The sequence below is a fragment of the Pongo abelii genome, chromosome 12 (assembly GCF_028885655.2).
Source record: "Pongo abelii isolate AG06213 chromosome 12, NHGRI_mPonAbe1-v2.0_pri, whole genome shotgun sequence".
Classification (NCBI taxonomy): domain Eukaryota; kingdom Metazoa; phylum Chordata; class Mammalia; order Primates; family Hominidae; genus Pongo; species Pongo abelii.
Genome location: NC_071997.2, coordinates 129,359,748 through 129,374,527, shown reverse-complemented (window position 1 = coordinate 129,374,527; position 14,780 = coordinate 129,359,748). Strand labels below are relative to the sequence as shown.

Sequence of the window (14,780 nt, the reverse complement as noted above, 5' to 3'; positions counted from 1 at the left end):
CGGGAGAGAAATAGCCCTACAAGCAGAATCAGGAGCACCCAGGGTAGGGGCTGGGCTGCAGGCGGAGAGGGAGGTGGGGAGAGAAGGGGCTTGGCCACCTGCAGGGACCCGGGGAGAACCCTTCTAACTGTTCTTCCTCCACAAATCACTCTGAGACGCTGTGCTGGCCAGACGAGCTGCTAAATGGATGTGACTTCTTCCACAGGGGATGCGGGAGAGAAGGGAGACAAAGGCGCCCCAGGACGGCCTGGAAGAGTCGGCCCCACGGGAGAAAAAGGTACCTGCAGCCCTGGGCTGGCCCTCAGAGCTCTGAGGATGGAGGCACCGCTCCTGCTAGAGCCAGGTGGGGAGGTGGGGGTGGTGGTTCCAGAGAGGACAGGCCCTGCCCTCTGGGTCCCAGGGAGGCAGACGGAATGGGACTCGGCTCGGGAGCAGGGAGAGGAGAGTGCTCCTTCAACACTGCTCCTTGTGCTGACCTGTGGGGCCCTAGGAAAGAAAGTGTGTCCTGGAACTCAGCAGAGGCTCTTGGCCCCTCTAAGCCTCATCTGTAAGATGGGAATAACAGCTTCCAGATCATTTGTGAGCGCTAAGTGAATCAGTGTCGTTATGAAGGTGGCGTGGCAGAGTACACAGATAGGACCCTCATCACTTTGCGTCTGTCTCCTCCTTCATAAAGTCGAGTGATTCTGCCTGCCTTGTGGGACTGTGCCGAGGCTCATGGGAGCTAGATCATACATGTAAAGGAAATGTATCATGTGTAAAGTAGCTGCACAGTACATGGCAGGGGTTAAATATATGGTGGCTATTATCTTTATATACTCCTTGTTACTGCTTAAAATTTTTTTAAGTGTTTTTTCTTTTTCTTTTTTCTTTTTTTTTGAGACAGAGTCTTGCTCTGTTGCCCAGGCTGGAGTGCAGTGGCACAGTCTTGGCTCACTGTAACCTCCTCCTCCCAGGTTCAAGCTATTCTCCTGCCTCAACCTGTTGAGTAGCTGGCATGTGCTATCACGCCCAGCTAATTTTTTTTTTTGGGTATTTTTAATAGAGATTAGGTTTCACCATGTTGGCCAGGCTGGCCTCGAACTCCTGGCCTCAAGTAATACATTTTTTCCAAGTCATTAAAGATTGTCTTTAGAAATGCTTTCTCAGTATGTACACATCATTCTATGAGAACATATACTACAGTTAGCCAACCCCCCAACCAATCTTTTAACATTGGAGGGTTAAGTTGTTTCCAATTAAACAAAATTATTATAACAACACAAAGATAATTAAATGTATATTTAAGCCCATACACTGTTTTTTGAAACGTTTTTGAGGTATAATTTATGGACATTCTCATTTTGAGATTACCGTGCAATCAGTTTTGACTATTGCACTCGCCCGTACCCTCATCCTAAGCAAGAGCTGGAACATTCTTATTTCACTTAGCGCAGTGCCCTCCAGGTTCATCCAGGTCACAAATGCTAGGATTTTCTTATATTTCAAGACTGAATAATATTCCATTATATATATGCCATGTTTTCTTTATCCACTGATTGGTCAACAGATGCGTAGGTTGTTTTCATGTGATGGCCGTTGTGAATAAGGCTGCAGTCAGCATAAAACTGTAGGGATCGCTTCAAGATCCGATTTCATTCCTTTGGCTGTGAACCCAGTAGTGACATTGCTGGATCATGTGGTAGTTCTGCTTTTGATTTTTTCTTTTAAGTTTTTAAACTTTTTATTTGCATATTTAAAAAATTGTGCATTCCAATAATTAAAATCATTTGAACAACAAAAAAATGGCACTCTGATTAAACTGCATTACAGCCTGCAGGACACCTTGGGCCAGCCTGGTTTTACTCTAGATTTCACTGTCGTCCCACCCCACTTCTTCTTCCACCCCACTTCTTCCTTCAGCAACATGCAAGTTCTTTCCTTCCCTGCCAGCCAGATAGACAGATGGGAGAGGCAGGCGCGGCCTTAGTTGTCAGTAGTTCTTTGATGTGAAAGGGGCAGCACAGTCATTGAAACTTGATCCAACCTCTTTGCATCTTACAAAGTTAAACAGCTAAAAGAAGTAAAATAAGAAGGCAATGCTTGTGGAACGTACAGTGCATGTTGGCGGCGCATGCCTCATTACGATTCGCCTGCTTGCTTCTCCTGTTCAGTCGTTTCTTTGGAAGGCAGTGGATTTTTCTTGAGTCTCTGTCTTCTTCAGTTTCGACTTATCGAATTTCTCGATCTCAGCCTTATCGGGTTTGTCAGACATGGTTGTGGAGGAAAAGCGGAGCGAGGCGTGCGAGAACGAGAGAAGTCTGGTCTGCGCAGTGGCCACCACCGAGTTGTCGCTTTTGATTTTTTCAGGGAGCCTTTGTACTGTTTTCCATTCCTGCCAGCGATGTCTAAGGGCTCGCCTCTCTCCACATCTTCTCCAATGCTTACTCTCTTTTGACTTTTTGATACCAGCCATCCTAACAGGTGTGAGGTAATGTCTCATTGTGGCTTTAGTTTCTATTTTCCTGATAATTGATGATGTTGACCACCTTTCCATAAACCTGTTGGACATCTGTATGTCTTCTTAGAAAAATGTCTATTCAGATTCTTTGCCCATTTTTAAATTGGGTTATTTGTTTTTCGGCTATTGAGTTGTATGAGTTTCTTATATATTTTGGATATTAACCTCTTATCAGATATATGGCTTGCAAATACTGTCTTCCATTCCATAGGTGCCTTTCCGTTTTGTTGATTGCTTTCTTTGCTGTGCAGAAACTTGTTAGTTGGATAGGTTAGCACCACTTATTTATTTTTGCTTTTGTTGTCTGTGCTTTTGGGGTCATATCCAAAAAAATCATCGCCAAGACCAATGTCAAGGAACTTTTCCCTTACATTTTCTTTTAGGAGTTCTGTGATTTCAGGTATCATTTAAGTCTTCTATTTTGAGCTGATTTTTATGTATGTTATAAGACAAGGATTCAGTTTTGTTTTTTTGCATGTGAATGTTCAGTTTTCCCAATAGCATTGTGAATTCTTTGTGCCTTTGTTGAAGGTTAGTTGACTGTATATGCACTCATGGGCTTATTTCTGTGCTTTCTTTTCTGCTCTATTGTCTATGTGTCTGTTTTTATGCCAGTGCTTGTTTGAACAAGTATACTGGTTTGATTACCATCTATATGTAATATAATTTGAAATCAGGAAGTGTGATGCCTTCAGCTTTGTTTTTCTTGCTTAAGGCTGCTTTGGCTATGCATGACCTTTTATGGTTTTACATGAATTTTAGGATTTTTTTCCCATTTCTGTGAAAAGCGCCTTTGGAATTTTGATAGGGATGGCACTGAATCTGTAGATTGCTTTGGGTAGTATGGACATTTTGAAATATTAATTCTTTTGATCCACGAACAGATATTTTTTCCATTTATTTGTGTCTTCAGTGTTTCATAGTTCTCAGTGTACAGGTACACAACACTTCCTTGGTTAAACTTATTCCTAAATATGTCATTCTGTTTGGTGCTACAGTCAAGGAGAATTTCCTTAATTTTTTTCAGGTGGCTCATTGTTAGTGTATAGAAATGCTGCTGATTTTCGTGTGTTGATTTTGTATCCTGCAACTTTACTGAATTCGTTTATTAGTGCTAACCAGTTTTTAGTGGAGTCTTTAGGGTTTTATTTATATAAGATTATTACATCTGCAAACAGAGCCAGCTTTACCTCTCCCTTTCCAATTTGGATGGATCCCTCCCTCCCTCCCTCCCTCCTTCTTTCCTCCCTCCCTCCTTCCTTCCTCCCTCCCTCCCTCTCCCTTTCTCTTCCTTTCTTTCTCTCTCTTTCTCCCTTTCCTTTTCTTTCCTTTCCCCTTTCCTTTTCTCTTTCTTGCCTAATTGTTCTGGCTAGGACTTCCAGCACTATATTAAATACAAGAGGTGAGAATGGTTATCCTTGCCTTGTCTCTGATTTTAGAGTAAAGCTTTCAGCTTTTTTACCAGTGAGTATGATGTTAGCTGTGGACTTCTCATATATGGCCTTTATTGTGTTGAGGTGCATTCTTTGTATATGTGCTTTCTTGAGAGCTTTTATCATGAAACAACACTGAGTTTTGTCAAATGTTCTTTCTGCATCTACTGATGATAATATGATGTTTATTCTTCATTCTGTTAATGTGGCATATCACAATTATTGATTTCTGTATGTTGAACCATCCCAGGCATAAATTTTGCTTGATCATGGTGTATAATACTTTTTTTTTTGAGACGGAGTCTTGATCTGTTGCCCAGGCTGGAGTGCAATGGCACGATCTTGACTCACTGCAACCTCTGCCTCCTGAGTTCAACCAAATCTCCTGCCTCAGCCGCCCAAGTAGCTGGGATTACAGGCATGCACCACCACGCTCAGCTAATTTTTATACTTTTAGTAGAGATGAGGTTTCACCATGTTGGCCAGGCTGGTCTTGAACTCCTGACCTCAGGTGATCCACTTGCCTCGGCCTCCCAAAATGCTGGGATTACAGGCATGAGCCACCATGCCCGGCTGTATATAATCTTTTTAATGTGCTGTTAAATTTAGTTTGCTAGCATTGTGTTGAGGATTTTTGCATCTATGTTCATCAGGGATATTGGCCTGTAATCTTTTTTTCTTGTATTGTTCTTGTCTGGCTTTGGTATCAGGGTAATGCTGGCTTTTAGAAATTAGTTCAGAAGTATTCTGTCCTCTTCAATTTTTTGTAAGATTTTAGAAGGATTGGTATTAATTCCTATTTAAATTTTTGGTAAAGTTTGGCATGAGGCTACCAGGTCCTGGGCTTTTCTTCGATTGGAGATTTTTGACTACAGAATCAGTCTCATTACTGATCTGTTCAAATTTAGTATTTTTTCATTATTCAGTCTTGGTGGGTTGTATGTTTCTAGGAATTTATCCATTTCTTCTAGGTTATTCAAATTTTTGATATATAATTATTCATATTACTCTCTTATGACCCTTCATATTTCTGTGGTATCAGTTGTAATTTCTCCATTGCATTTCTGATTTTATTTGTTACCTCTTTTTTCTTCGTCTAGCTAAAGGTTCATCAATTTTTTTTTTTTTGCCTTTTCAAAAAGCAACTCTTAGTTTTGTCGCTTTGCTACAGCTTTTCTAGTCTCTATTTGATTATTTCTGCTCTGATCTTTGTTATTTCCTTACTTCTGCTAACTTTGGGCTTCATTTGTTTGTTTTTTTCTAGTCCCTTATGGTGTGAAGTTAGATTGTTTATTTGTAATCTTTATTTTCCCTCCATGTAGGTAGTTATTGTTATAAACTTTCCTCTTAGAATATCTTTTTGCTGTATCCCATAAGTTTTTGTATGTTGTGTTTTCATTTTCATTTGTTTCAAGATTTTTTTTATTTCTTTTTTGACTCATGGATTGTTCAGGAATGTGTTGTTTAATTTTCTCGTATTTGTGAATTTTCGTTTTCCTCCTCTTGCTGATTCCTAGTTTTATACTGTTGTGGTTAGAAGAGATGCTTGATATGATTTCAGTCTCCTTGAATTTGTTAAGACTTGTTTTGTGGCCTAATGTATGATCTATCTCAAAGAATGTTCTGTGTGCACTGGAGAGGAATGTGTTTTCTGCTGCTGTTGGATGGAATGTTCTCTGTTAGCTCCATTCGGTCTAAAGTGTAGTTTATATACAGTGTTTTCTTATTGATTTTCTGTCTGGGTGATCTTTCCATTGTTGAAAGTGAGGTATTGAAGTCCCGTACTATTAGTGTATTCTATCTATTTGCCCTTCAGATCTGTTAATATTTGCTTTACATATTTAGGTGCTCCAATGTTGAATGTGTATATATTTGTAATGATTATGTTTTCTTGATGAATTGACCTTTTATCATTATATAAAAAGCTTTTTTACTCTTGGCTACAGTTTTTCACATAGTCTATTTTGTCTGATATAAAATAAATATAGCTACGCCTATTCTGTTTTGGTTTCAATTTGTGTGGAATATCTTTTTCCATCCCTTCATTTGTAGTCTATGTGTGATCTTAAAGCTGAAGTGTGTCTTTTGTAGGCAGTGTATATAGTTGGGTCTTCTTTTTATTTATTTTTATTAAGCTACTCTCTGTCTTTTGATTGGATAATTTAATCTATTTACATTTAAAGTAATTATTGATAGTTAAAGATTTGCCATTGCCATTTTGTTAATTGTTTTCTGGTCACTTGGTAGATCCTTTGTTTCTTTCTTCCTCTCTTGCTGTTTTCCTTTGTGGTTTGATAATTTTCTATAGTGGTATGCTTTGATTCCTTTTTCTTTCTTTTGTGTATGTACTAGGTTTTTTATTTGTGGTTACCACAAGGCTTATATAAAACATTTTATAATTATAACAGTCTATGTTAAACTAATAACAGCTTAACTTTGATCACTCACAAAACTCTACACTTTTACACCCACCCCCCATTTTATGTTTTTGATATCACAATTTACATCTTTTTTATTGTACATCTATTAACAAATTATTGGGCCAGGTGCAGTGGCTCACACCTGTAATCCTGGCACTTTGGGAGGCTGAGGCGGGTGGATCACGAGGTCAGGAGTTCAAGACCAGCCTGGCCAGCATGGTGAAACCTCGTCTCTACTAAAAATACAAAAATTAGCCGGGTGCTCGCCTGTAGTCCCACCTACTCAGGAGGCTGAGGCAGGAGAATCGCTTGAACCTGGGAGGTGGAGCTTGCAGTGAGCTGAGATTGTGCCACTGTGCTCCAGCCTGGGCAACAGAGTGAGACTCCATCTCAAAAAAAAAAAAAAAAAGTAGAATATATTAGCTGGGTGGCATGTGCCTGTAGTCACAGCTGAGGCAGGAGGATTGTTTGAGCCCAGGATCTGGAGGCTTCAGTGAGCTATGATGATGTCACTGCACTCCAGCCTGGGTGAGAGAGTGAAACCCTGTCTCTAAAAACAAACAACAACAACAACAAATTATTGTGGCTATAGTTATTTTAATATCTTTGTCTTTTAACCTTTATACTAGAGTTATATATGATATACACATAACCATTACACCATCAGAGTATTCTGAATTTGACTATTGCTATCATTTGAATGTTTGCCCGCTCCAAAACTCACGTTGAAACTTGATCTTTAATGTAATAGTATTGAGAAATTGGGCCTTTAGGAGGTGATTGGATCATGAGTTCTCTGACATTATGAATGGATTGATCCATTTATGAGTTAATAGATTAATGGGTTATTACAGGAGTGGGTTAGTTATCATGAGAGTGGGACTATTATAAAAGCCAGGTGGCCTCTCTCGTGAGCCCCCTTACTGTGTGATGCCTGTGCTACCTCAAGACGCTGTGGAGAGTCCTCATCAGATGTGGCCTCTTGACCTTGGATTTCCCAGCCTCTAGAACTGTAAAAAAAGAATTTCTTTTCTTTATAAATTACCCAGTCACAGATATTCAGTAATGGCAACAGAAAACAGACTAAGACAAGTATATAGTTTTATCAGTTATCTCTACACTTTTAAATGTTTTCATGTTACTAATTAGCATCCTTTTGTTTCAGCTTGAAGAACTTTCCTTTACATTTCTTGTAAGGGAAGTCTAGTGGTGGGGAACTTCTTTAGCTTTTGTGTATCTGGGAGACTCTTTATGTTTCCTGTATTTTTGAAGGATGGCTTTGTGAGTACATAATCTTATTGCCAGTTTTTTTCTTTCAGTACTTTGAATATATGATCCCACTTTCTCCTGGTCTGCAAATTTTCTGCTGAGAAGTCTGCTGATAGCCTTATGAGGGTTCTTTTGGATGTGATGAGTTTCTTTTCTCTTTCTGCTTTCAAAATTCTCTTCTTGTCTTTGATTTATGGTAGTTTGATTATAATGTATCTTGGTGAAGTTTTCTGTGGGTTGAACCTATTTGGAGACTTTTAAGCTTCATGTACCTTGATGTCCACATCACTCCCAAGTTTGGAAAGTTTTTTAGGCGTTAATTCTTTAAATAAGCTTTCTATTAGCTTCTCTCTATATTCTTCTAATACAGCTTCCATAATGTGAATGTTAGCTTTCTTGATGGCATCCTTTAGATCTCATAGGCTTTCTTAATTTCTTTTAATGCCTTTTTTCTTTTTTCTTCTCTGATTGGATATTTTTAAATGACCTGTCATCAAGCTCACATATTCTTTCTTTTCTTTTGTTTGATCAATTCTGCTGTTGATGCTCTCTACTGCATTTTAAATTTTATTCATTCTGTTCTTCAGCTTTAGAGTTTCTGTTTGGTCCTTTTTTGAAAAAAAAAATCTATCTCTTCGTTGAATTCCTCATTTTTAATGTATTGTTTTTCTGATTTTGTTGAGTTGTGTGTCTCATTGAGCTTCCTTAAAATGATTATTTTGAGTTCTTTGTTAGGCAATTTGTAGATCTCCATTTCTTTGGGATTGGTTTACTAGGGTATTATTGTGTTTGTTTGGTAATGTCATGTTTCCTTCATACTTTATATTCCTTGAAGTCTTGCATTGCTGTTTTCTCATTTGCAAAAGCAGTCACCTCCTCTAGTCTTTATGGACTTTTTTTGGGAGAGAAATTTCTTTACAAAACAGCCTGGCTAGGGATTCTGAGGCTCTATCAGACCATTTCTATGGATGCACCTGCTCCACACCTTTTGCTTCTCTTGGAGAGGGGTGAATTTTTAAAGAGTATATGCCTTTTCTTGATCCCACAAAGGCAGTCTAGGTGCTATGAGCCTCTCATTAGTTTCTCCTAGGGCAGTGCTCTGAAATGCTCAAGTTCTTGTGCCTTCTCCCTCCCCATCCCTCACAGTCAAGCTATCTGTCTGTGTGAGATGCTTGCACTTGCCATCTGTGGGGGTGCCTTTGGGAGCTGGCAGAGTGATGGGTGAAGCATGTGAGCATTTGGGTGCCCGTGGTCCAGTTGGGATGGTTCAGAGGAAAGGCGTCTCCATCGGCTTGTTGGGGGGTTTCCTAATAAAATCTGCAGAGCAATTATTAGGGTCCATAGCCTTTCTTCCTAGCTCCCAGTCTCTCCCAACTTCTCCTCCATGTCAGTCACCTTGGTATTGGAGGTAAGACAAGAAGGATGCAGGCCTTTTTTGGGCAGCATCCTGCATGGCTGGGGGAGCTGGAAGCTTATTTACTACACTTTCACTTACTCCAGTGGGAGAAATCATGGGCCAAGGAGGTTTCCCTGGGCGCTGAGCTTTGTTGCTCAGCTCACAGTTGCTCAGCTCACAGTTGTGGGAAATGGTCACACGGGTAAAATGAAACTGTTCTTACCCTCATCAGTGCATCTATTCTTGGATTTTTTTCTCTAACAGCGTGCTGGAACTTCACTGGACTTCCAGACTCCTACAAAGACACTTTTGTTCTTGGGGAGTTGTCAAAATGGAAGCTTCTTTTGGGGGACTATGGCAGAAAGCTCCTCTTCTGCCATCCTCCTAACGTCACCCATGCGTGCATGTCTTGTCTTCCTAATCTGATTATACATTCCTCAAGGGTAGGGATTTGTGGATCACCCTCTGCCATCCTGCGAGTAAGTGGTTCCAAGTCCCTGACATAGTAGTTATTCCTAAGTATTAGATTCATAGATTTACAGAGGGTCATTAAACGTACATTGACTACCCCAGAGATATGGGGTTAAAGTCTGAAAGACTCTTTTCATTTCTACCTTTCAAAGAATCTTAATAAAAGGGTCCATAAACACAATGGCTTGCTGATCAAGGCTGCAAGGATTCTCTATTAAAACCTCTGAGGAATTCCCTTCTCCCTCCCTCGTTTCTTCCTTCCTTCTCCCACTTAGCAGTGGCAGCAGGCTTCTTCAGGCTTTGAGGCCTGTCGCCACTGATGTTCAGGTGTGGGTCAGGCTTCCATGCTCAAGCAGGCCTCAGGTCCCTGCTGAGGGGTGGGCACGGATGGAGGGTGAGCCTGAGGCAGGATGTACAGGACAGCGACTGCTGAGACAGCGTTCTTGGCTGCCTTGTGGTAGGTGTGGGGCCATGGACCCAGCCCAGGGTGGGGGTTAGGGAAGAAACTCGGGAGGCTACTCGTAATTCAAGGTTTCTGAAATCTGGAGACAGGGAGGGCTAGAAGTCCATAAATGGATGTGGCATTTGGCATCTCAGGGAGTCAGCTTAGGGGAGTGGCATTTAGCACTCAAGGGTCTATGCTGTGCCTCAGCTTGGACGCATGACTTTGGAAAGTTTCTTTTTTTCTTTTCTTTTTTTTTTTTTGAGACAGAGTCTCGCTCTCGCTCTGTTGCCAAGGCTGGAGTACAGTGGCATAATCTTGGCTCCCGACAACCTCTGCCTCCCGGGTTCAAGTGATTCTCCTGCCTCAGCCTCCTGAGTAGCTGGGATTACAGGCGCCTGCCACCACACCCGGCTAATTTTTGTATTTTTAGTGGAGACAGGGTTTCACCACATTGGCCAGGCTGGTCTGGAACTCCTGACCTCAAGAGATCTGCCCACCTTGGCCTCCCAAAGTGCTGGGATTACAGGCATGAGCCGCCATACCTGGCAGACTTTGCAAAGTTATTTAACATCTGTATTATCTGAGTTGTCAAGCGGGGATAGTCATAACATTGTATTTACTTTTTCCAACAGTCACAGCCAGTCGTGGCAGCTTCTGACATCTCCAAAAGGAAGCGCACCTCATCCTTTGTAGAAATGGGATCACAGGGTAATGGATCTGGAAATCCCACCTTCACACTTAAGTTGGACCCTGAGATGCAGAGAATAGGCAACCACCCTGGCCATGGCCACATGGCTCGGACAGAACTGGAGCAGAAGCCCCATCTCTAGATGGACGTGGTTTGCTGGGAGGGAGGAATATTGTTAGGCACAATGTGCTCCTAGCCTCAGCTGAGCAGTGTAGAGAACACAGACGCAGAGCCAGACAGTCCTGGGCATACTGGGCTTGTCCGTATCGTGGCTCCACCACCTGTTAGTCGTGTCAGCTTCTGGAATCGGCTTTGTCTTCCCAAGCCCCCTTTTTCAGTATCTGTAAAATGGGGGGCGGGGGGCGGGGATCTACCGCCCAGGACTCCCAGAAGGGTTAAATGGAAGGATAGACGCACAATGTCTTGGATGCGGCAGTTGCCTGGTGCCTGGTGGCCTGGTGGTTGTTGCTATTATTCTCTCTTCGTTTGCACGGAAGAAAGCCTGGGCCCTGGTGCTTCTGTTCATGGGAACTCACTAGGGAATGAGCATGACTTCCGGGCTCTGCAATAACCAACTGACATTCTTTCTGATAATCCTGGCTGTTTCTGTCAGCTGTAAGTGCTCTGTTCTGGATAATGTTTATTCTCAAGGACATTAGGTCAAAGAGAGAATGGAATATGTTTACAAGGACATTAGGTCAAAGAGAGAATGGAATAAACTTAGGACTTTTTATACGCAACCTGGAATGAATCTCCTCCCTGAGACCTAGGACACCATGGGCGCTCTGCCTGTGTGGTAGGCGGTGCCCGGGCCCCAGGGGGCGCAGATGTGCTGGGAACCAGGACCTCAGCCACCACCACCCTCCACACACTCTCCCTGGAGTCTCGCTCTCCAGTGGGACACAGCCTTGCCAGCTCCTCTGGCCCACTGGCTCTTCTGCCCGTGGGCTTGCTAGCTGGGTGCTAGTGGATAGCTTTCTAGCTCATTGCAGCGGGGGGCACAGTGGCAGTTCCCTGATGTCTGGTCACTGACATCTGTGGCTTCCATGGCATTACACTGCGGAGACTCACCTGGAGAAAAACAGTGACCTCTGCGGGAACTTGGGGGCCAAGACTTCCTGGTTTCTAGGGTCCTAGGAACCACTGCAGTCCTGGGCAAACTGGGGGCTGCAACTCAACTTCCCCTGGGTATGATGATACTGGGCACGATGACGGGGGGCATGATGATGGGGTGGATCTGGGCATGATGACGCTGGGCACGATGACGGCATGATGATGCTGGGCACGACAACGCTGGGCATGATGATGGGGTGAATCTGGGAATGATGACACTGGGCATGATGATGGCCATGATGATGCTGGGCACGACAACGCTGGGCATGACGACGGGGGCACGACGAGCACGATGATGGGGTGGATCTGGGCACAATGACTGGGCATGATGATGCGGAGCACAGCGATGCTGGGCACGATGACAGGGTGGATTTAGGTATGACGACGCTGGGCATGACGATGCTGGGCATGACAACAGCGTGAATCTGGGCACGATGACGCTGGGCACAATGCTGCACACGATGATGCTGGGCATAACGCTGGGCATGATGACAAAGTGGGTCTCAGCACCTGTCCCAGTGCTTCTTGAAGGGGCTCCTGAAGGGGAGGAGCATGCCTGGGAAGAGTGGGGCCTGGGTGTGACAGCCCTGCTCCCATGCCGGCCCTGCTGTTGCCCAGCCTGTGACCACTCTAAACCATTGTTTTCAACTTCTGACATCAAAATCACAGCCTTCACAGGGCGTTGCTGCCATGAGTGGGCCTGGGGTCTGCAGATCCGCTCTCATCCTTGTGTCTTCAGGTCCTAGCATGAGACCTGGCATTCGGAAGCCCCTCTGTCCACTGTTGGAAAAATATCCTGAGGTTTCATATCTTCAAATACCTCTGCAATCTGTGGGTGATCCCAGTCTATGGCCAAGGGCCCCCCATCTGTGTCATCCTCCCTTCCCCAGGTGAAGCGGCTGCCCTGCCAGGTTCTAGAGAGCTGGTCTGTGGGATGAGGCTTCTGGCCATGCCGGGCGGGGGCTGTGTTCTCTGCTTGTCTATGGAGGCGGGGCTCTGCTTCAGGTTTCCCCAGGGGCTCTCATTTAAATGCAGCTCCTGGCCCAGGAGGGTGGCCTGAGACCCTGCAATGGTCTTAACAGCACCCAGGTGCTGCTGCTGCAGGCCTGGGCTGTCCGCATTGGTGGGGGTCCAGATGCCTCTGCTTCCACAAAGTGCATGCTCTGCACATGGGAGCCTGGCTGCAGCGGGGGCTGCCCTGAACAGGCCAGCTGGGTGTGTGCTGGGGGCGTTGAGGGAGTGTCCTGTCGGGAAAGTGAGACTTCCCCACCCCGCACTCGGGGAGGTGGTGCGGTTGGATGACCTGTTCTGAGATAAAAAGCCAGGACATGGCCCAGAGAAAGCCAAGCTGTTAAAAGTCACCGAGGAAGCTGAATTTCAAATGCTCTTTTTGCCCCTTCTCCACTTCAGAAGACTGCGTGAAGTGTTCATTAAAATTAATAAGAACTCCGCACCTGCTTTGAGCTGCCCTCAATCCTCGTGCGTGTCCAGAGGACAGATGGGAGGCACAGCACTGCTCACAGTGGTGATGAGATGTGGGATGGGCCGTGGCATTCGTGCCCAGTGCGCCGGGTGCCGCAGCCAGAAGCTCCTATGGCAGAGAGGGAAGGGATCCAGGGTCATCAGGTGCTGCAGTCCTGTTGTCGCACGCAGCCAGCGGGAGGGGGCGTTGCTTGCCTCTTGCAAAAAGCTTTCTGTCACTTGGAGGTGCATGAGGCCTTGGGAGAGGGAAAAAGGAGTTAGGACTCTTGTTCTAATCTGCTCTCCTTAGAGAACCTCTGGGTCTGTAACCACACTACTGTTCTGCCCAAGGGTTAGTTTCCAAGAAATGTCTTCAAGTTGAAACAAGTTGGCTACAAAAAAGGTTGTGGTATAAAGTAGAGAATGTGTTGACAATCTCAGTGGATTTTAATGGTTCTCACCTTTTCTTCTTCCTCCAGACACCCCAAAATAGAATATTTCTGTCAGAAACAACAGCTCACAGCAATAGGTCCCAGTGTGTGTGGCTGGTATGTGGCAGTTGGAGTGTAGTGAGGGTCTCCTAGGTGCTTCTGGGGTTCTCAGTTTCAGCCTAGGTGCTGACCAGCTGTACAAGCTTGAGTTGTGTGAGGATAAAAGTAGGCTTATGTACATGCACTCATGCACACACGTGTGTATAGTGTGTGCATGCATACATGTGCACATAACATGTATGTTTGTGCATGTATAGTTGTATGTATGGATACATACATATATGTATACATGTGCATGCATGTGTGCATATATATATGTACCTGTGTGTATGTGCACATGAGCATTTGTGTGTATGTGCATATAGCATGTGTGTGAATAGTATGTATGTATATGTGTGTTCCTATAGTATGCATGGGTATGTCATGTGAGTATGCCTTTGTCTATGTATGTGCTGCTGGATGCCCTGTTTTGAGATAACAAAGCCAGTCCACAGGTCCAGAGAAAGCCCAGCTGTTAAAAATCGCTGAGGAAGCTGAATTCCAAGTGCTCTTACATATGTATGTATATGTTTGTATTCATGTATGTATGTTTGTGTGTGTACACATGTATCCATGTATGTAGGTTTGTAAGTTTTATGTATGTGTATATGGGTATGTTTATATGTACATATATATGATGTGCAGATACATGCTATGTGTGGTTGTATTTATACATGCATGTTTGCATGAATGTGTGTGCATGCATCATGCATATGTGTATGTATTTGTGTGCATATGTTATGTGTTTGCATATTGCATATCTCTGTTAATATGTGTATGTTTGCATGCACATGTATGTATATGGAGGTGAGTATGCACATCTCTGTATGTGTATATGCATGTGCACGTGTGTATGTATGCATGTAGATGTCTGCATGCATATGTGTATAGTATGTATGTGTGCATATGTATGTGTATGTGTACATGAATGTATGTGTGTATAGTATATGTGCACATGTCTGTATATAATGTGTGAGGGGACTTCAAAAAGTTTGTGGAAAAATGGAATTAAAAAATAAAAATAAATATATCAACTTTATTTCTCAACATGAGC

At 43.5% G+C, this 14,780-nt stretch overlaps 1 protein-coding gene and 1 pseudogene across 7 annotated transcripts in view; one reads left to right on the top strand and one right to left on the bottom strand.

The window, feature by feature from the left end:
• The window catches only part of COLEC11 (collectin subfamily member 11), a 47,033-nt gene that overhangs the window by 19,770 nt on the left and 12,483 nt on the right, over nucleotides 1–14,780 (top strand). For 4 of the 7 annotated variants that reach the window (XM_024242819.3, XM_024242817.3, XM_054548437.2 and 1 more), the window contains one exon: nucleotides 206–277. The exons of 1 other annotated variant lie outside the window; for it this stretch is intronic. In XM_024242819.3, coding sequence (XP_024098587.1) covers nucleotides 206–277 — 72 coding nt within the window. Of the gene's footprint in view, nucleotides 1–205; nucleotides 278–10,566; nucleotides 10,643–14,780 lie in introns of all 7 variants that reach the window. 2 more of the 7 variants (XM_054548435.2, XM_054548436.2) reach the window with 1 other exon arrangement.
• On the bottom strand, nucleotides 1,698–2,326 carry LOC100449228 (thymosin beta-4-like; annotated as a pseudogene).